General features: G+C 42.2%; 1 protein-coding gene across 2 annotated transcripts in view; it reads right to left on the reverse strand.

Annotated features, from left to right (window-relative positions):
* The window catches only part of pde3a (phosphodiesterase 3A, cGMP-inhibited), an 88293-nt gene that overhangs the window by 25968 nt on the left and 39816 nt on the right, over positions 1–22509 (reverse strand). For both annotated transcript variants that reach the window (XM_088345962.1, XM_088345963.1), the window contains exons 2-6: positions 15915–16160; positions 7051–7196; positions 6870–6985; positions 2425–2668; positions 670–746 (exon numbers count right to left, since the gene is read on the reverse strand). In XM_088345962.1, coding sequence (XP_088202088.1) covers positions 670–746; positions 2425–2668; positions 6870–6985; positions 7051–7196; positions 15915–16160 — 829 coding nt within the window. The remainder of the gene's footprint in view (positions 1–669; positions 747–2424; positions 2669–6869; positions 6986–7050; positions 7197–15914; positions 16161–22509) is intronic.

Below are 22509 nucleotides of genomic sequence, written 5' to 3' on the forward strand. Positions count from 1 at the left end.
ATTATTGATCATTTTTTACCTTCTGCCCCTTTTCCCCAAACAAAGGTGTCAACACTGATCATGTGTCTGATTCTGGTTTCAACTTCCGAGACCAACACCTGCTCTAATAAAGGACTATTGTTTCATTATACCAATCAATGCTGCTGCATTGTGCTTCCACACCATTTCTGAGTGAGTTCGTGACAGTTCGGACTTGGAGTTTCAATACTTAAGAGGCAAATAATTGTGTAGGTTACCTTCCCCACCTCAGGGTTCCTTAATCTGATTCCCAGTTAAAGCTGAGATCCAAGCCCAGACAAAACATGTTCAGTTGTGGCTGTTTGGAGTAGGGAGTTTTGTATCGCCGTGCAGTATTTTGGGATAGAACCAGTTCCAGATATTGGAAGCTGCTCCTCTCATACTCTCAAAGATGAAAGCCCAGTTCACAGTACTTTGCAACAAATTGTGATTTTTACAGGTAAACATGAAGACATATTTTGTCACATGAATAATTGGTGAAAAAGATTGCATCCATGACAGTGCGAACTGATCCAACTTCTACATTGTAATACATACATAACACAGTGTTTTTTCCAGTTGTAGCCAGAATTTAGCGCAGCATTTTCATTGTTTGTGTAAGACTTGTGCAGAGTAACCAAAAATGTATGCAAACGCAATACTGCCATTTACCTGGACGGGGTATTCTGTCCACCTTGACGATGGATTCTACCCCGTGGTTCAGACGATTGTTGAATGGCCTGCCGCAGCTGATAGAAGAAGAGAGCAGAGGATGCACATTATTTCATTGTGATCTTTCTCTGATTACTGACTCATTTCCTGTCCTCTTCATGCTGATAAATCAAGTGACTTATTTCCTCACAGACTCTTATAGAACTTGCATTTAGATATACTCTAGCTGGTCTTTTCGTGTAGCATTTGCAGGATTAATGTCAATATCACAGTGCAACAATATATTGAAAATAATTGAATAGTTTCTACATGGATGAAACCAACGCAAGTACGGGAAGAACATGCAAACTCCAAACAGGAAGGCTGGTAGCTGGATTTGATCCATGACCTGAGAACTGTACCGCGGATACACTATTTACTTAGCTGGCATTCCATTGTTCAGTACATTTCATTTCTACCAGCAATCAGCCGAAGTTGTTTAACATGCATCCATATCAGTAGGTGGCAGTAGATTATGATTTTTTTTAAACATTAACTCATGAGATAGTACAGGGAAATATAATAAATACCTCATTTTGTTTGATGAAGTTGTTTAGAATGAAACTGTAAAAATGAGTAAATAAAACTAAGTAAATCTGACATTTAATTTGCCATTTTTAATTATTACTATTTTATTTTACAAAGAAAAAGTAAAACTGGAGTAAAACATTTTTTGATCATATTTTTTGATCACCTTGGATATAATTTTAGCTATCTAGAAAAACACGATGGAAAGGTCGTAAAATTTGAAAAACAGGTTAAAATATAGTAAAATCAAAAAATTATAAAACGTGTATAAGCTATTTTACTTCCTGATCAACACTGACCACAGATGATAAGAAAATAAACTTTATACTGTCAATTTAGGAAACATGACCATTTAAAGGGACACTGTGTAATACTTGACCACTAGACGGTGCTGTATTGTGCAGTGCAACAGAAAATGAGCGCTAAAAACTACAAGGAAGAACATGAACTATGGAGACTCAAAGTGACCAAATTTTTCTTCTCATTTTTTTGCCCAGCCTTTCACTAGTTTTTTTTTGTTTCTGAAGAAACAAGATTTCCGACAATGATGTCAGCTCCCGTATGTAAGATAAAAGCAAATTTCTGGACCCACGCGGATCCTAAAAAAATGCAGATTCATATCATAATTAATGAATTTTTGTTCATTATTCAAATCAGTGTTCTCTTTTTTTTATAAATTTCGTTTTTTTAACGATACCATATTACCATGATAATAAACACTTTGACAGCGGAAAAAAAAATAGATTATTCAAACATTCTCAACGGGAGGTGTGCTTCTAGAATTTTTGTAAAAAGAAGTGTGCTTCGGCTCAAAGAATGTTGAGAAACACTGGAATAATATTTGTACGGTATATAGAATTAGATTTGGAAAACCACCACCAGTCAGTCATCCATCTATCCATCCATTATCTCCACTTGAATAGGGTTACAAGGGTGCTGGAGCCCATCCCAGCTATTTTCAGGCAGTGGGCAGGGGACACCCTGAACTGGTTTCCAGCCAGTCGCAAGCCACTCAGTCATACGTTCACCCGATTTTCTGCTCACACGAAAATGAATGGGTGCAAAAGAAAGTTCTTCCTGCTCCACTAATTTCGAAAGACAGCATTTCACAAAATCAATACAATAAAAATGAAAGCATATATTTTATTAATATAACAAGTTTCTATTGTTGTGTGATGCTGCAATTACCTGCTACAGAGTGATGGCGGTCGCCAGTGAGGGGTGGTAGAGCTGGGTGCGCTCTGGCTGTGCGTTAAGGCTCGGTGGTGTTTCTTGGAGACCGCATAGCCGGGGGTCTGCTCTGTCAAGGGCCCGGCTATCTCTGGAAGCTGAACTAAACATGTCTTGATAGTTGGGCTGGAGACGGGAGTACCCTGAACTGGGGGTGACGGACACGGAGAGCCCAGAGGTGATATGTTGGAGTGGCTGAAACCTGAAGGGGAGATTGACGCGCTTAGGACATCAGGATGACACTGCACTGATAAGTAGGTCAAGACTTGATAGTGACACAGTAACACAAGCCTTTCTACTACAAGGTGGGAGTGTCTTTGGGGATATTTGTCCGTCCAAAAATGATCAAATTTAGCTAAATAAAAAATAAATAGGAATGAGTAAGGTAGAGGTGAATCCCAAAGGATTTGAAATAATTTAGCAAACATAAATAAAGAAATAAATAGACAAAAAATGTGTTGATGGATAATTTGAGAGGTTTCAAATTTAATATAGAGGGTGTTCCAAAGGCCTTGGGCTCATTTTGACATTGACTATCCGAGAAACTATTAAGGATATAAAAAAACCACCTCCGGTAAATTCAGAAAGCTGTTTTTTTTACAGAATGTTCGAAGAGGTTCAATGTAAGCACCATTGGTCACACACATCAAGTCGATAGTCAAATTCTTGCCAAACATGTCACAGCATTGTATTGTCATTTGTTGCAACAGCTTCTGTTATTCGTGCTTTCAGCGGTAACTTAGGAGAGTTGTTAGCCTAGCCGTTGCATTCAGCTGGATCATCAGCACAGTTCTTGCCTTCTCTTCTACGCCACCCCAGTTCTGAAACCTGTTAATAACCCACGGAGCACCCCCTGCTTATTACCATTTCGCTGCGCTGTTGTGACTTTCCTCAATGTCCGATTTATTGATGGATTTCTTTTCAATGTAACGGGCTGCTAAAACTATTTAGCGCTATGCTGTAGTCTGTTTTGGGAGGCAGCCACTCTTGCACCCACCTACTGTTTGATTGACAGCATTCACCAGCCTATCACAGTCGCGCACACAGACGGCCACGCCCACCCAATACATTCCCTAATATGTCCCCGGTGTCTGCTGTCTATCAGAACACAATGCATGATACAATGATATCAATGACAATCAAGACAAAATCAATTCATTTTAAAATTCACAAAGGAGTGAGCCAGCAATAACTGAAGCACGAAGTAGCAACAAGTCTTTGGATTTCTCTCCGCCTATCTTTTCTATTTGTAAAAATTTGGGGAAAAGTGCCAGGGAGCATCTCGGCAGCGCTTAAGAACCTCATGCCGTTTCTGACCCCCCTTTGTTTATATCTTTTCAGTGACTTTGGCTCATCTACAATTGGTAAGTTATTTTTTCAGTAAAGGGATAATCTAACTCATTACTTTTTCTGCCGTTAAAACGCCGTTATTGTTACTGACGGTCAATAGCAGTGCGGTACTTTGGCTGCAGAACGCCAACAACGGAGTGTCCCTGCACACCTGAGGCTATTTTTCTCTGCCCGTTTTTCAATTCCCCCTGAGTTCTGGGATCATGTCACCATCAAAAATAGCGAATATCATATAGTTAGACACCGATTATGAATACAGTATTTACTAATGCACCGAAAGAAAAGGGGATTTGGTGAATACTGCAACCGACTCATGTCATTCACGGAGGAAATGGCTCTATAAACCTTCTCTTGGAAGTGGGAGCCGGCTAAACACCAATCGAGAGCTGGTTTCCTTCGAGACGCTATTTTTTCCTGTGATTGGTCAAAATGCATTCTTTTCAGGTATTATGTACAATGAATTTGTTGAGTATAAAAAAGTGTTTTGTATTTTTTTGTGCGTGTAGATTTATAAATATTGTATGGTGTTTCCTGTGTTTTTCATTTTAAACGTTAAATTTCACCTTATGTTCCAGTCTGGGGCCTTCGCTCTGAAAATGCTGGTTTACTAGTGATACGAAGAGCCAAGAGGAGATTCGCAGGTTCGAGAGCGTTCTCCAATCGGGCCCCGGTGTTGTGGAATGCTTTGCCCTCTGAGATATGATCTGCAAGCTCAGTGGAACGGTTTAAATCTAGGCTTAAAACACAATTATATTCTATAGCTTATGAATGACCTATATTTCATGTTGACAATATCTGTGTATTATTTTTTATTGCAACATGTTGCAGCCTGGTTGTCCTCATGTGTGGTCCCTTCTCAAGGTTTCTTCATTTTTGCTCATGCTGAGGTTTTTGAGTTTTTCTTTGCCCTCATGTAGGTTTTAGATCAGGGGATGGTGTAATAATAGTCGGTAGTTTGCAATAATCTGTGGTCTGTGCAGCCCTTTTAGACTCCTTGTGATTAGTGGCTGAAAAAACATGACGTGACGTGACTTGACTTGTTTTTCCCCTTTTTTAAGTGATTTATAACAATACATAATAATACATAATAAATGGTAATATATGGATTAAACGGGCAGCACGGCGGCGCAGTGGTTAGCGCTTGTGCGGCACAGTTCATGTCATGGGAACCTGTCGTGGGTTCAAATCCAGCTCCAGACTTTCTGTGCGGAGTTTGTATGTTCTCCCCGTGCTTGCGTGGGTTTCCTCCGGGCACTCCGGTTTCCTCCCACATTCCAAAAACATGCATTTCAGGTGAATTGGCCGGTCCAAATTGTCCCTAGGTGTGAATGAGCGAATGAGTCGTCTGTCCCCGTGTGCCCTGCGATTGGCTGGCAACCAGTTCAGGGTGTCCCCTGCCCACTGCCCGAAGATGGCTGGGATGGGCTCCAGCCCCCCCGCGACCCTAATGAGGATAAGCGGTACGGCTAATGAGATGAGATGAGATATGGATTAAACAACAAAAAGCAATCAGAAGAGCCATTTGGGAGGTGAAAAAGCAGGCTCTTTTTAGTGAGGCAAGCCGAAAAAATCCAGTTCTCTAAAAAGAGTCGGAATTAGATATAATTTATTAAACTCACTTTATAATGTTTACTGCTGATCGTTATTCAAATATATTGTTTATTGTTTCTTTTTGTTGCACTTCATAAATCTGTTGCTGGTGAGGTGCAATAAATATTACAAGATTCTATAACACAACTACCAGTCTGTTCTTCTCTATTCAACTGACTCGAATGCTGCTCAGAAAATTTCAAATTATTTGACATACAACTTCTATTTAATGTAATGGAAACAGTTAGTTACCCTGGTAACTAGTTACCTTTACTATGGAGTAATTCAGTAACTAACTCAGTTACTCTTTGGAAGAAGTAGTGAGACTATAACTCATTACTTTTTTAAAGTATTGTGCCCAACTCTGTCGGTAAGTATAATTTGGGTTTGAAATAGTGTAATTTTCTATTTGATTTATTAAAGCTGTTTGTCTTTTAAATGTCCACTAATGTCGAGCAATGCACTCAGCTTGTTTTGCAAAAGGTTTCATTTTGTGGCATATAACTGTTATACAGTGGAACCTCGGTTCTCGACCATAATCCGTTCCAGAACCCTGTTCAAAAACCGATTTGTTCGATCACCGAAATCATTTTTCCCATTAAAAATAATGTAAATCGTTTTAATCCGTTCCAACACCCTGAATGTTTACCTTGAATGTTTAACGTAAACATAAAGCTAACCCAGGCCAATCGTACGTTCGCGTTATCGTAATCTTCTGTACGAAAGATTCCCCTAACATGAACGTGTAAAAATAAAAAAATCAGGTCGTTTACAAGTCATTTAGCACCTGGGTCTCCACAAGTGGTGAGCCGTTCATTGGAAAGGGGGCTCCTTTCCAACACCCTCAATGTTGGGCTCCGTTCCAACACCCTGAATGTTTAACGTAAACTTAAAGCTAACCCAGGCTAATCGTACGTTCGCGTTATCGTAATCTTATGAATAGGATTTCTTACCTTTGTGGTGGTCAGCAGAAGGCGCTCTCACACCTCCTTCATATTTGGCTATTATTTCTTTCTTAAATGTAATAGTTGTAGGCACTACTTTTCTTTTTTCACCTGTAGCAACTTTGCTGCTTGCACTGACTTTCTTCGGAGGCATAATAAGGGGCTAAAACACCCATACGCCGCTCAGCATCGCACCCTAGCGTACGCACTCACGCATTGCCTGCGTTCGAACTCCGATTTTTTGACCGAACAGCGAAGCAAGAATTTCTCGAAATTTTGGGTCGGACACCGATTTGTTCGAACTGAGAGGCGTTTGAAAACCGAGGTTACACTGTATATAACAGATATAACTGTACATTTGACAACTTCCTGCCCAATGTGATCATCTTAGCTTTTTAAAAGTCCACAAGCGGCAACGAAATAGAAAACTTGCAGACTTCCGCAGCGGATCGGAATCATTACCTTGCAGAGTGATTTATGCGTTAAAGTTAGTAAAATGCCATCAATGCTTTCATCTACCTGTTCTTCCAAGCGGTTTGCTGCAGAAGTGGTTCAACGTGACGGATGCAGCACATGAGGCGGACATGGAGCGGCTTTTGGAGATGGTCGTCATAACCGAGTTTCTCCATGATTCACTGGGTAAGGAAATATAAAATACATCAGACATTGCAAGTTAACATTTATTGTATATTGCCATTACCTTTCTGTGGTGTACTTGATGCTAGCTGAGCGGTCTTTTCGTACCGGTCCAGGCTCTATGGCAGGTAGCCCTGTGGCTGACGTGGTCGTGGTCCACGTGGACGAGATCCTCCGCAACAAGCCCGGCGGGAGACTCCGTCTCAGACGCTGCCAAAGCATAAAGCGCAAATACAGTTCGGCACTTCCTGCTAGATCCCGGATTTCAGCTACAATAATGGAATACAGTGATATCCCCAAATATGAGCTACTCGGGATAGAAGAAATTCAATATACGGGGTATTTTTCAAACAAACAGAGCGTGATACTCCAAGCACCCGTAGCCCACCCCTGGACGCCAAACCCCTGCCGGGCGATCGTTCATCCGCAACCACAGCTTTTCCCTTTACAGTCCGGGAAGAAACTGTCCAGGGTTGCGGAGAGGCACACAACAAGCAACTGACAGCAACATCCCGGCCCAGGTCTGTGTCCACCTCACCCTACAAAACTAAACCAAGCCACCTTTGCCACTCTTTTGTTAAAAAAAGCTAGAAAACTAGCAAGAAAGGAGGTCAACATTTAGCTTAATAACTAGCAAAAATGGTAAAATGTTAGCTAGATAGCATCCATACAATGTAAAAAGATAGCTAGATAGTTTGCTAAAAAACTGAAAAAGTAGGAAAATAGTTACTAATAAGCTCAAAAGTTATCCAGATAGCTAGCTAAAAAACCGGCACATTCTTTGGCCAACTGCTTTGTAAAACCCATAAATTGGTATTTAGTTTGTAAAATCTCATCTCATCTCTCATCTCATTAGCCGTACCGCTTATCCTCATTAGGGTCGCGGGGGGGCTGGAGCCCATCCCAGCCATCTCCGGGCAGTGGGCAGGGGACACCCTGAACTGGTTGCCAGCCAATCGCAGGGCACACAGGGACAGACAACTCATTCGCTCATTCACACCTAGGGACAATTTGGACCGGCCAATTCACCTGAAATGCATGTTTTTGGAACGTGGGAGGAAACCGGAGTGCCCGGAGGAAACCCACGCAGGCACGGGGAGAACATACAAACTCCGCACAGGAAGTCTGGAGCTGGATTTGAACCCACGACAGGTTCCCATGACATGAACTGTGCCGCACAAGCGCTAACCACTGTTGTAAAATAAATCAATAAAATTATGAATCAATGCATTGGTTTAGTACATGTCATGTTTATTGTTGTATAGCCCTCAACCACAAAGAGTCTCAAAGGGCTGCACAGATCAAAGACTATTGCAAACTACAGACTATTATGACACATCCCCTCATCTAAAACCTACATGAGGGCAAATAATATACATATTATCAACATAAAATATAGGTTATTCATAGATTCTCATTCTACTCTCTTAATTAATTTCCTAAAATTAATTGTCAATTCCTGAATAGTTTTTTTTTTGTCCATGAAGACCATAAAGTGTAATTTAATCTATTTAATCAAACAGGCCTGTACTACTAACGCGGGCTGTGAACCATGAAAAAAAAAGCTTGCTACTGGCCGAGAAGCGTGCCAGCAATGTCATGGTCGCCTTGGTGACCAGTCTGCCCCGCCCTCTGGGCAACAGCTGAAGCAGTTCAACTAATTGATAGATAGATAGATAGATAGATAGATAGATAGATAGATAGATAGATAGATAGATAGATAGATAGATAGATAGATAGATAGATAGATAGATAGATAGATAGATTGATAGATTGTGTCTGCTATTTAAGGCTGGATTCTGGGCTTTGCGGGGGCTGGCTCATTACACAATCCCAGGTCTGTTATGCCTTGTCCTGTTTTAGGTTTAAACATTTTCCGTCTGTTATGCCTTGTCCTATTGAGTTCGTGCCGGAGGAACTCTGTACCGTTCTGTTCTGATTGTAAGAATGTTTTTGTTTGTCTTGTCCCTGACTTTTGGACAACTTTTATTTTGTTAAATAAAACTTATGGATCGTCACGCAATTGAGTTCTCCCTTCCTGCCTCCTGCCCCCGTTCTGGTCCGATCACTCCTTCGACCCCACCACGCCTCGTGACAGAATGAGCCAGCCACGACAAGAACTCAGCGAACGATCCCAGCGCGATTTGGGGAGACCTGGAGAACGCAGCTTGGCAAGCGCCCACTGAGTCCGACTTCGACTCCCTGCCCGTTCGAACCACGGCCCCGCCCGTCGTGGCCATTGCTGTGCCTCGAATGGGGTCCCGGGAGGAATTGACGCCTGCCTGTTCGACTCTCATGCCTGCCTGCCCGACTCCCGTGCCGATTGCCTGCTATTCAGTCTCCCCTGCCTGCCAGTCCGACTCCGCTGCCTGCCGGTCCGACTCCGCTGCCTGCCGGTCCGACTCCGCTGCTTGCCGGTCCGACTCCGCTGCCTGCCAGTCCGACTCCGCTGCCTGCCAGTCCGACTCCGCTGCCTGCCAGTCCGACTCCGCTGCCTGCCAGTCCGACTCCGCTGCCTGCCAGTCCGACTCCGCTGCTCCTGTGTTTGCCGGTTCTGATTTTGACTCTCTCATGTCTTGTCTGTTCTGATTCCGCCTGCCCTGCCTTGCCTGTTCTGATTCCGCCTGTCCTGTCTGAATCGCCACTTCTGAATCGGCCTGTCCTGAGTGCGACTCTTCTGAATCGGCCTGTCCTGAGTGCGACTCTTCTGAATCGGCCTGTCCTGACTGCGACTCTTCTGAATCGGCCTGTCCTGAGTGCGACTCTTCTGATTTTGCCTGTCCTGTTTATCTGTCCTGTCCTCGTCGGTTCTGCCTGTCTGTTATCCCCTGTCCAGTTTGCCCGCCGGACCCACCCCCCCTGCCGAGCGCCGATTCCGATCCGCCTGACGCAGATGGCGCCTGCCTCTCCCCGTTCCTGCGTGTTCGGAGGAGGGAGCGGGGTTGCCCCAATCGTGAGCGTCGAACCATTCCGGGGCGCGAGGTAGTAATTCTTTCTTTTTGGGACCTCGGGAGCTGTCCCTTAAAGGGGGGGCTCTGTCATGGTCGCCTTGCTGACCAGTCTGCCCCGCCCTCTGGGCAACAGCTGAAGCAGTTCAACTAATTGTGTCTGCTATTTAAGGCTGGATTCTGGGCTTTGCGGGTGCTGGCTCATTATACATATCTACATATTCCCCGGTCTGTTATGCCTTGTCCTGTTTTAGTTTTAAACATTGTCCGTTCTGTTATGCCTTGTCTTGTTTAGTTGAGTTGGAAGAATGTTTTTGTTTGTCTTGTCCCTGACTTTTGGACAACTTTTATTTTGTTAAATAAAACTTATGGATCGTCACGCAATTGAGTTCTCCCTTCCTGCCTCCGTTCTGGTCCGGTCACCCCTTCAACTCCACTCCACCGCGCCTCGTGACAAGCAAGAATATTGGTAATCATTTTACAGGTCTGTTTATTTTAAGGGGTGTTCTTGAAAGAAACGAACGGATTACGATAAGCAACGTCCAACAAAGGAGAAATGCTTTTAGGCGGATTTATTTATCTGTCAACATTGTCATGTGTTTTGGACTGAAGGTCTTACACGGTTGGATTTACTGCATAGTCCGGCGTACCCTCGGAACGTTAAGGGGTTAATTACAAAAAAATAAAACTAATTTCACTAAAAAGTCACAATGATCCAGCACTGTTAAGCTATTTTCAGAAAAGGTCTGCAGGCACCCCAACTGTCCTTAGGGGGCACCCTGGTGCCAGCTGGCACCAGGTTGGCGACCCCTGATTTAAAGCAATAGTTGCCATTAAGTGACGTGCAGTCGGGGAAGCAAGGCCTCACCTTTCATCACGTAAACCAAAAAGTAGGAATATTTCAAATTGTTGCATTTATTCAATGTTAAAGTTCTTTCTAAATTAACTGCACAATTTTTGGATTTCCTATTTCAAAATTTCTGGATTTTCAAAGTAACGTTGCCGATAGCAAAAGAGCGATAGTGAGATTCTGATTTGGGGGAAAAAAACCTCAGCCCCAACCACTAGACTTTGTGATAGTATTGGCAAGCTAACAGCAAGTAAATCCATCCGGTACTATTTTTTTCACGTTGCATGGACTTTTTTTTCATCCAAATGGAGGATTGTTGGAGCATCCATTGATACTTTCATTCAAAATGAAGGAAACTTCATTATAGGTTAATATCTATTGATATTTTAATTTCTTGCTCTGCCAATCAAACGATGAATAAGATAGAAATTCATTTATACGTAAATCTGACTGTGCTTCACAAGACATGAACATTAACCCACATCGCAGTTGCCAATTATAGTGCAGTCACAAATGGCAGACATTTACTTTTGAGAAATGGAAAGAAGTAAATTAAGCAACAAAGCTCCCTCATCAAAGCATTGTTTTATTCAAAGAAAGAGCAATAGTGACCCAAATAATCAATGCACCCGTTGCCAAATGAGGAACCACATACAGTATATACTCGGTGAGGCCACACCGAGCAACGTTTCATTGAGCTCCGTGATGGTGTGCACTCATGCAGGCTTAAAGTTCTTTTCCTGCTAGGCCAGTCTTGCCCCGCATCATACGCTTTATTTAGTTTCCTTGCAGATTAAAGTGCCTGCATACATTTTGAAGCGCTGGCCTTGTAAAACATTAAAAAGCCCTTCAGAGGCATGCGCATCATTGTTATGTTACAAGGCAGGCAGCTCAGTGCTAAGTCAGCAACAAACATTTGATTTAATCTGAGAAAAAAATCTGTGTGTGATTAGCATGTTCCCAGTATGTTTTTGTCCTGTGTGGGTTCCTTATAGAACGGTGAATTGTGTATGTATGTAAATCCAGGCTTTAAATAGGTGATCTTTTACTATTGTCTACCTCTACTTATGTGCTTACGGCGCGCATTTACAATTGGAAGGCGGCCATGTTGTGCAAGTGGAGATCTTGTTTTTCCTTTCGATGTACAACACAGTACAGTTTGCTGTAAGGGCTCCAGCGAGTTCTGGCAACATACAGAAATTGTCTGTCCTGAGCTGAATTTAAAGGATTGAGTAGAGACAATACTACAGATTAGAAGAGAAGGGGGCTATGTTTACTCCCACAATGGCATAATATTGCGACTATGCTCGCCTAAAAACAATGATACGAAGGAAAAACATTTTGTCCAGTGCAATGACTCTTGGAGTGATCACAGATGCACTAAGTCGCTGATTAAGTCTCGTCGCTAATAAATAACAAAATAACAGGCGGTATAAACATTCACTCAAGAGCTAATGTTGAATCTGTCACCTCCCCCTTCCCTTGCGACACACCCTATCTTAAAGGGTCCATGCGTTAACACAAACAACTGCAACAAAAGTAACAGAAATTACACTGCATTCCTCTTTACAAAGCTCCTCGACCCAGGGGGTAAACAATCTTCCAACCGCATTTGTATTCGCCTTAGTCTCTTGGGTCAGCCCCGGGCTTGCCTAAGTCCATCTTGGGCGGGCGAACTCTGCGCCATTTATCATCGATCGATGCATAGGTGGAGTGTGGCACTACCTGCTGATGGTGAGTCCATCCTGGGTGAGCAAACTCCTCCGGACCTTCCGTTGATCGTTGTAAATTCCTAACTGGCGCTTCCCCCAGTGGACTTGCCACTTATAAAATCGATGTCTTGACGGTTGCACCATCAGCGCCATGCTGAGAGGCCCAAATCAACTTCACATGCTGACCACTTTGCAGGGTGAGCACCCCAGCTCCCAAGTCCACCACAGTATTTGCAGCTTTCAAAAAGTCTCAATCTACAATACAAGTGGCACCCACATCAACCACCCAGGCTGAATGAGTGTTTGTTAGGTCTCCCAGGACAAACACAAATGATCCCCTTCCTCTCATTCAAGATGTTTTGCCGGTTATGGAGCTTGGTTCTGTGACGGTCCCCACTAAAACGATTTCAGGCCTTACGATTGTGGCTGAAGACCCGGTGTCCACCAGGGCTGTGCAGGAAGCATCCCAAATCTGCAAGCGAACAAGGCTGGGGTCCCCCATGTGTGTCCTGCCCACCATCACAACGTTGTCCTTCTGGACATGAAGGTCCCTACACACAGCTTCTCTGCGTGCAGGTTGCATCTCCCGGTAAATTACAGGGGTCCGCGTGGTCCAGTCTACACAGACCCTTTTTTGATTCCCTACTGTTTTCTCTTTGGGCAGCGGCGAAGCAGATGTCCTGGCTGTCCACACCCTAGGCAGAAAGCAGGAAGTGTTTTAGGGTCCTTCCCCTCCTCCTGTTGTGCTGCACAGTTTTCACACATGAGCTCGTCCCTCTCCGCCACTGAATTCACTGAAACGTGGTTAGCGTTTGTTTGTAGCGCCAAGTTGGCTGTAGTCTCCCAGGACTGCTGGTGGGCAAGTTGAACGTGCAGCCACAGCTCATATGGGTTGAGATCTTGAAATTACGGTGTTCTGGCGATGGCTCTCTGTGCAACTCAACGCGGGCAAGTCAATCACACATTAAGCAGGTTCTCTCTTCATAATTCGCCGTGCGCCGTTGAGGAGGTAGCCGTGTGTTACTGCATGCATATCGGACGAGTGAAGACAAATCCAATTCTGACACCAATGTAATGCCCGGCGACGTGATCAATGATGCACTCAGTCTCTGACTAAGTCTCGTCACCGAATTAATAACAAAATAACAAGCTGGATAAACATTCACAAAAGGCCTACTGTTGGTCGTAACTCACACCATTCATGTGTATACACACACTGACTTCAAACCCCACAACTTCAAAGCAAAAAACTTCTGAATCTGTCGCATTCTCCTTCACTTAGGACACATCTATCATCAAGGGTCCATGTGCAAACACAAACAACAGTAAGTAACAGACATAACAATAGTTTATAAACATTTAAGTCAGCAGACAAAGAAATTTGCCTCCTGTAGACTGACAACTACATACAGCCTTTGACCAGAGTTGTACGCGTGTGAGTGTGTGTGTGTGTATCCCTTAATCACTAGGGTCATAGGGGCACCATTTCCTGTGGTGTGTCTTGGGCAGGTACAGCATGGTGATGCCAATCCCTTTCCAGGCCAAAGCAAAACTGAAAAAAATTATGGTGAGGCTGTCTTAAACTCTGAATTTCTCAGTATAGAGATATTCTTTCTACCATATAGACTTGCATACACGCCAAATTTACACCTACACAATAAAATAATGAAATAAGGCAGTCATCTTGAATGCGCATATTTGGCCGGCTGTCACCAGAAGTGGATGGTAGCCAGCGAATGGGGAGGGATGCGTGGTTTATACTGGAACAACGAATCAATGGATAATCAATAAGGCAAACGTGACATGAGCACAATATTTTTCGGGTAAAAGTGTGTCAAATTTTAGTTTTTGTATTTTTACTCGGACAGTACCATGAAATTGATAAGGAGTGGTTTGAAACTCAGAGACAAAATGGATATGTAGTGTCTCAGATTATTGTTCATTTAAAAAAAATTGTAACGAGAGTAAGTAGCTATTTTGACTTGCTCGTTTAGTAGTCATCTTATTTTATTTTTTTACTATTTAAAATTTCCATTTTAATTATAGGTCTTAGTTTTAATATGAGAATTTATTGAGTTTTCTCTTTTTAAAACGTATTTCTAGTGTTTTGATTTTGTCACACTGGTAAAAGCAATTTCCTTTTTGTGTTTTATTTTCCTCCTTCAATGTAGCATTCTTGTGTTGCCTGAGGTGCTTCAGTGTGTATTGGACCAGCACAGTTACACGCTTGCAATGCATTTAGGGACAGTATTTGTCAACATGTCAGATTTTGAAGTCACACTATAATACACCTAAAATCTAAATGACAATTTGAATTAATGACAAAAGCGTTCATCAAATTAGACAAGAAAACACAAATTTAATGTTCTTCAGTTTAGGGAATCCCAAATCCGTGGGTATGTGTAAAACTCTGAAATTATAAATCGTTCTACTTATATTGGAATGTCATTGCACGGTTATTATTTTTTGGCCTGTAGAGGCATGGGCACCACCGGGTTGTACTTGCCCAAGACCAGGGTTGGGTAGGGTAAAATTACTAAATTTTGTGCAGGTTTGGGGAATAACGGAATACATAGAACGGCAAAAATGATGTTGGCAAGCTGTTTGGATTTATTTTCATTTTGTTTCTGTCGCATTTTATGTTAGTTTTGCCGGAGATCAAAGAGATCAAAGCCAGGAGAGAAAGCTTACCACGTGTTGTGAGTCATAATTTTATTCATATTTAGTTTCTTTTGTCTTTTATTTGCATATTTGGTGTTGGAGTAATCCAAAAGCAATTGAAAGTAATCAAGTTAAAGTAACCCAAGACAACCCTGCCCAAGACACACCAAAGGAAATAATGCCACTACGACTCTAGAGGTTAAGCAAAACCTAAGGGATCCAACCAACCAACCATTCTTTAATTATAAACTCGACCAGTCTCTAAGCACGATGTTGTAAATATTTGTTACCTATTTATTCTGAAGGTCTTTCATCTTATTTTCTTTTTAAAGTCTTTATTACGGGTTTACCCTGGAGTGCAATGGCTAATCTCGTTGCATACAATGTTTCACAACATTAATATTATTGACAATAGAGACCCTTCTCTTCTGTTCTGTTCTGTTCTGTTCTGTTCTCTTCTGTTCTCTTCTCTTCTCTTCTCTTCTCTTCTCTTCTCTTCTCTTCTCTTCTCTTCTCTTCTCTTCTCTTCTCTTCTCTTTTCTTTTCTTTTCTTCTCTTCTCAGCAATAAATGTTTATGTATTTTGGGATCATTAGTCTTTCTTTGCTTGTCCCTGTGGTATTAAATACTGTGGGAAGTATCAAGCATTTGAATAAGTATTGATATCGAGTTTGAAATGCTAGTGTCGTGACAACCCTAGCTCCTTTTGACATTTCATCCATCTGGACGCAAGCCCGGAGAGAACAAAAAGCACTCACCTTTGGAATGGCCAGTCTTTCTACTTTATCAGGCCCATCCTCCGAGTCAGAGCAGGCGTGTGTGACGGGGCCCACATGGGGCCGATGGAGTGGCTGGAGGATAATCTGGGTGCTGAGGAGGCTGCTGACAGCCTTGAGGGAGCTGCTGGTGTTAGAGGGCAGAGAGGGGTCCGCCAACAAGTCGGATATCAATCCGTGGGCCTCGCCCATCACAGCAATGTCCACCACCACGCTCGTGCCTGACGACTTGAAAAAAGAAGACAAAGGAAGAGAAGTCGGTCAGCCGTGTTGAGATTTTCGCATGCGATTCGAAGATGTCACACCACAGTGACGCACGAGCTAGCTTTGGGAGGACGAGGATGTCTGTGGAATAAGATTTTGTGTTCTGAGCAAGAAACTACTGTAAAGACTGAAGCAGACTCACTGTCAGTCATGAATAAATATCAAAAGACTACAACATTGTGGATGTTTATACGCAAGGAGTAATCCTATTAAGATCAGAGTATTGAAAATATATCGGTTAAGGGTAAATACAAACAGAAATCCAATTGCGGTCATAGTCTTACTATAAACATTCCAATTGAAAGTGCTTGACAAGTCTTTTCATTTTACGATTACTCCTGGATAATTCTTCCGGTTCATAATTCACAGACCCCTTAACTGCCTGGAGCACCTTTGAGGATGCAACTCTGGAGAGATTTCTCCACTGTTGACGGTACCTGGCCTGTTTTTGGGTTATGGCAAAGTAGACACAAGTGCATTCCTTGATGTTGTCGATCCACTTTTTTTCTTGGCCAGTCCTGATGATCTTGTGTTGTGACCATACCACTGAAGTTTTGTCTGCACCACAGTTGATCACATGGGCAGGGTTGGATAGGGGTTACTTTAACTTGATTACTTTCAATTACTTTTGGATTACTCCAATACCGAATATGCTAATAAAGGACAAAAGAAACTAAATATGATTAAAATGACTAAATTTTGTGCAGGCTTGGGGAGTAACGGAATACATGGAACGGCAAAAATGATGTTGGCAAGCTGTTTGGATTTAATTTCATTTTGTTTCTGTCGCATTATATATTAGTTTTGCTGGAGATCAAAGAGATCAAAGCCAGGAGAGAAAGCTTACCATGTGTTGTGAGTCATAATCTTATTCATATTTAGTTTCTTTTGCCTTTTGTAGCATATTTGGTATTGGAGTAATCCAAAAGTAATTGAAAGTAATTAAGTTAGAGTAACCCTACCCAACCCTGCACATGGGCTAAGTAGCTAATAGCCTAAAATCTTTCTATAAGATTGCATCTCCATGTCCTGGGTTTCTCTTTTCCAGTTTTGCTATGAGAGTCCATGTCTTGCAAGCGCAAAAAAAGATGGGAGTAACCAATGCTTGCATGAGTCTGATCTTTAATTTCAGTTCTATGTTCTTGTCCCTCCAGATGGGTTTAAGTCTGGAGGGAAGAGTGGCTGTGGTCTAAACTATCTGGGCCATGATACTGTAACATACTAGATTAATTTGTTACCGGAACGTGCTCTTATCTAAAATTGCTCATAGCTCGAGCAAATTTGACCCAATACGAAATAACTGAAGACCAATTAATCCGTTCCAGGCCTCCCAAACACATCCAAATTAACCCTAAATACCCTAAATAACTATAAAACACTTCTTCCTGTTTAGTTAAAGCGCATGAAAAGCGACATAGAAATACAATAATAAGATGGATAAGATGATGATATAACTTTGAAGCCTTTCCTGTGCCAAAGGAGCGGCAAAAGTGTACTGTACCCAGCAGCTGGGTTTAGATTCTGAGGGCAGAAACAAAACCCAAGATTGTGGGATCAGGTCTGTATGGCAGGAAACACACATGCTAACTGGGGTTGCGAAGTCTCAGTTGGTAGCATCCGGAAATGATTGTAACCTAGATTTTCTCTCAGATGTCGAGCAGGATCTTTGTTGGAGAGACATCTCGTAACTCAAATTTCTCGTATCTGAAGTAGCTCATCAGCAGAGGTATCATTGTATGCCCAATTGACTGATTGACTACTTGTGCTGCGGATTATCGCGCATAAAGTTCCTCTATCTAGATTTTTTTCCCCTCAAATAACTCTGTACTCTGTAACTCTGTACATGCTAACTCCAGCTAATTCTCTAAACAAGCCTCATGTGTATCGGTTGATTTCTCCAGGACATTCACATGATATTATTGTCCCTATTGCAGACATTTCACAGTTGAATCCATCAATATTTAGTGTAATGTTTAATTGGTGTCAATGAGTTTTACGCGAAGCGTTGAAATGATAAAAGATTGTTTTCGCTTTGCTTGAGGGGGAAGCCAATTGGTACAGGAAAGGGTCAAACATCACGCAACTAATTCATGTTGCATAGTCAACATGGTAGGTGATTTGGATGTATCTAGCTTTGGACTTTTGGCTGGATTACACTGTCATTTTATATTTTTCAATAATGTATTTCTCTGTAATTTTTGCTCCTCCATAAACTGTCATTGTCTTAATATGAAATGGCAACTAAAGGATGCGAGATAAAGCAATCTTTTCAAACTCGACCAGATGTTTTCTCCTCTCTCCTTCTTTTGCCTCCACCACTGTTGTAACACACGCCTGGAATGAGCACACGTAAGACTTTTCCAACCTTGGGCTCACCCATCTGCCTCACCCCAGGGCAACAAGGCTCAGCGACAGCTAGCAAGCTCTTCCTTTGCCACTCTGCTCGTATCTGTGACCGAGGTTAACTTAACAGCCGTGCAGTGTGGGAGCAACAAGCAACGCCTGGCACTGAAAGCTCCCGACCAGTCAGTCATTCAACGGCATGTGGTTGATCAGACATTTTGATGATTTGATTTTACACTCTTAGAGGTATTGTCCCTTTGCTGGTCATGTGCATATTTGGTGAACGGCTAAACTCTTAGAACAGAGTTGGTTGTATCCCATTCCGTCACATATGAGGGATCTGTATTGTTCTTTTTGATCGTGTTTACCCTTAACAGTATCATTTCATGTTCACATTACGTCTGAGGGCTTATTTATGTTGCAATGTCGACTAGTCACAGACTATTGAAACGATTATTCGAATAGTTGTATTGTTATGTTTTTCCTAAACTTGGCCTAAAATTGGTTTCGTTATGTGGCAAATGATAAGAAACACATAGAGAATGGGAATAATGAATAATACATGTTTTTTTGAACATACCGTTGAATCCATCTATCTATCTATCTATCTATCTATCTATCTATCTATCTATCTATCTATCTATCTATCTATCTATCTATCTATCTATCTATCTATCTATCTATCTATCTATCTATCTATCTATCTATCTATCTATCTATCTATCTATCTATCTATCTATCTATCTATCTATCTATCTATCTATCTATCTATCTATCTACCTACCTACCTACCTACCTACCTACCTACCTACCTACCTACCTACCTACCTACCTACCTACCTACCTACCTACCTACCTACCTACCTACCTACCTACCTACCTACCTACCTACCCAAAGCTTTCACTGGTTTACCCCTGCCACATCATTCAGGTGCCCTGCCCATCCCTTAGAAAACGTCTGAACATCCCACTATCTTTTCACAACACCTCTCCCCTCATTCCTATTACCAACAAGAGCTCTAGCTTCCACTATACATGTATTTAGACCTCGTTCCTGCAGTCCACTGATAACACCATCCATCCACGTCAACCGTGGCCTTCCTCTTGGTCTCTTTCCATTCATAATACATTCAAATTAAGTAAACAATATTTTCTCAGGAGTAAGAACAGGCTCATTAGCAGCAGTCGAAAGCCAATAAAACAAATACGTGCTTTTTATGAAGTAGTTCCAGTGGTCAACTGTAAAGTCTGTTAAAAAAGATTTTAAGGACTCTTAACATTGAATTAATGGCATGGCCTCTCCGGAGTCCTGATCTCAACCGAATAGAGAACCTCTGGAAAATCCTTGGTGACAACGTTATAGTCGAGAAAACCACTACAATCACCAAACTGTGGTGGAAGAGGCTAGATTAAGAATGGATCAAAATCACACCAGAGCAGTGTGAGAGACCAGGTTTATCTGCTGAAGTCATTCCCAGATGAGGCCTTTCCACTTCTTACCAATTGCTGACTGTTGTTACCTTTAAAAAGTTCCCATGCCAAAGTTTAAGTTGTCTTGATCACTGTGTTCTCTAATTTTGATCGGTGCATTTTCTGAAAAATATTTAGTTATTTTGTTACTAAAAGGGTCTGTAGTACTATGATAAAGATACAATAAAATGCAATTCAACTGTGGAACAGTAAAGATGGTATTATTTCAAAATGATTCATTTTTTTACAAGTTGTTCTCTAATTTTGATATCCAGGGTGTATAGAAGCTCATTTCCAGCAACCAGCAATCCAGTGTTCTAATAGGACATTGTGTTAAGATCCACAGTGTGGACTACTCCCTTTAGAGAACAGCACAAAAAGGCTCTAACCCGAGAAGAAAAAAATGTGGTAAGAAGACAAAAACATTAGAGTCTCTTGTTTGGGATACAATGTCCTCAACTAGCAGCTTGGATAAATAGCACCTACAAAACACTACTCTCAACATCTACAGTGAAGAGACAACTTCGATATGGTGGCTTTGAAGGCAGAGTGACGAAGAAAAAGCCATATCTTTGTTGAGCCAACTGTCATGATTACTGATGCGAGGCGCCTGTGCCCGCTCCTTTGGCGCAAATTGCCTCGGACCCTGATTGGCTCCCTGTCACTTTTTAAACCCCCGTCTTTCTGCCATCAGTTGTCAGTCCGTCTGCGAACCTCAGCTCACGCTAGGCAAGCTTTTCGACCCTGACTCACTCCTGTTCTGTTTCCCGGCTTTGACTCATTTTCTGATCTCGACCACGATTCTGCTCCACTGTGCTGGCTTCTGACCTGTTTTTCCCGCTCTCTACACCGCCATCGCTCGCCACGGAAATATCACTTCCGCGTTTGAGCAACCTGCTCCCCGCGACCAGCGATCTCGGGATCGTGTGTACAATCCTTTCCCTTCTTCCCAATAAAACGAAGAGAAACGCACGCAAGTGGGTCCTGTCTCCGTTCTGGCCTTGACACCAACAAAAGGAAGCGATTAATAGGGCAAAAGAACAGACGTTGAACAACTCTTTTGATAAATCGAAGTGAGACTTTTTCATGGAAAACGCAAAATTGTTTGGGTGACGCTGAAGTTTTGAAGGTTGTGTACCGTAAATTCCGGACTATAAGCCGCCACTTTCCCCCCCAAACTTTCATCCCTGCGGCTTATTCAGTGATGCGGCCAATTTATGTAATTTTTCTAACGGCCGCCAGCGGTGCTTGAGTACAAAAGGTAAGATTAAGACCGGTGGAATATATGCGCCGAGGAAGACTGCAACTTCTTGGTGTGTGCATGAATTAAATTAGCGTATACCCTCATCATGCAAAATGCAAAAAGAAAGGCACATAACGCAGCACATGAGGAAGATGAAGTACTGTTTACCATGATTTTTACAAGTACGGTATGTTTTTTTAACAGACCCGTTTACTGTGTTGCGAGTGTGTTGCTAGCGTGTTTTGGACAAAGGGAGCGTGGGACGACGTCTATATGACAAAGTTTCTTTCCGACACTGAGGAAGACGACTTTGATGGCTTCAGTTCTAAGGAGGAAGATGAGGAGGGTTTACCGTGATTTTTACAAGTACGGTATGTTTTTTTACCAGACCCATTTACTGTGTTGCGAGCGTGTTGCTAGCATGTTGCTACCATTAACTGCCCTGTCACAGGCACCGTTTGGGATGAAAGTTATATTATTATTAATAAAGCTTTGAAAACTCTCTCAGTGTACCGTCTTTCTTTGTAAATATGTGTACCATGTATAATATGTATTTGCAACTGTATATTTTTGTAATGTATTTATTTGTATTTATTTTAAACACTTATTCTGATATGTTTTGCACGGGCGAATGAAAAAGAAGGGGCGGAACAAACGCGGGGTGACGGGAAGTGGGGTAAAGGTGAGGAACAGAGAGACCTGTTTGTGGACGCGGCGGACAATAGTGGATATATATTTTTCCCACCCTTACCTTTGGAAATATGCACTTTTTTCCTTGGATTACTTTCAACGGGACCCGGACTCTGCAGGTCTGCATCAAACCTTAAGTTGATCATTTTCTGTTCATTTTGCCGGCTGTGATTTTTTGGACTGTGTACTTTAATGAAGGACATTTAGTTTCGATCGCGGGACTTAAAGTCGGGTTTGGGTTAATTTTGTGTTTGTGTTACATTTTTTAATGTGGGCGCATGCTGCGGCTTATATACAGGTGCGGCTTGTGTAAGTACAAAATCGGTTTTCCTCTTAAAATGTGGTGGGTGCGGCTTATAATCAGGTGCGCTCTATAGTCCGGAATTTACGGTACCTTAAAACAAACTCAAACGTAGTCGCCTGAGTTGCGGCTGGGGGTGGGGTCGGGAGAGTAAGATAACGGCAGCAACAATGGCCGCTGATTCTAAACAAAAACGACAGATGACGCTTGCAATAGGCTTCCTCATACAAATTGCTTTAACTCTTCAGAGATGTTTGCAGACGAGT

Source organism: Urocampus carinirostris, chromosome 10 (assembly GCF_059441175.1).
Source record: "Urocampus carinirostris isolate Australia breed hairy pipefish chromosome 10, RoL_Ucar_1.0, whole genome shotgun sequence".
NCBI classification, from domain to species: Eukaryota; Metazoa; Chordata; class Actinopteri; order Syngnathiformes; family Syngnathidae; genus Urocampus; species Urocampus carinirostris.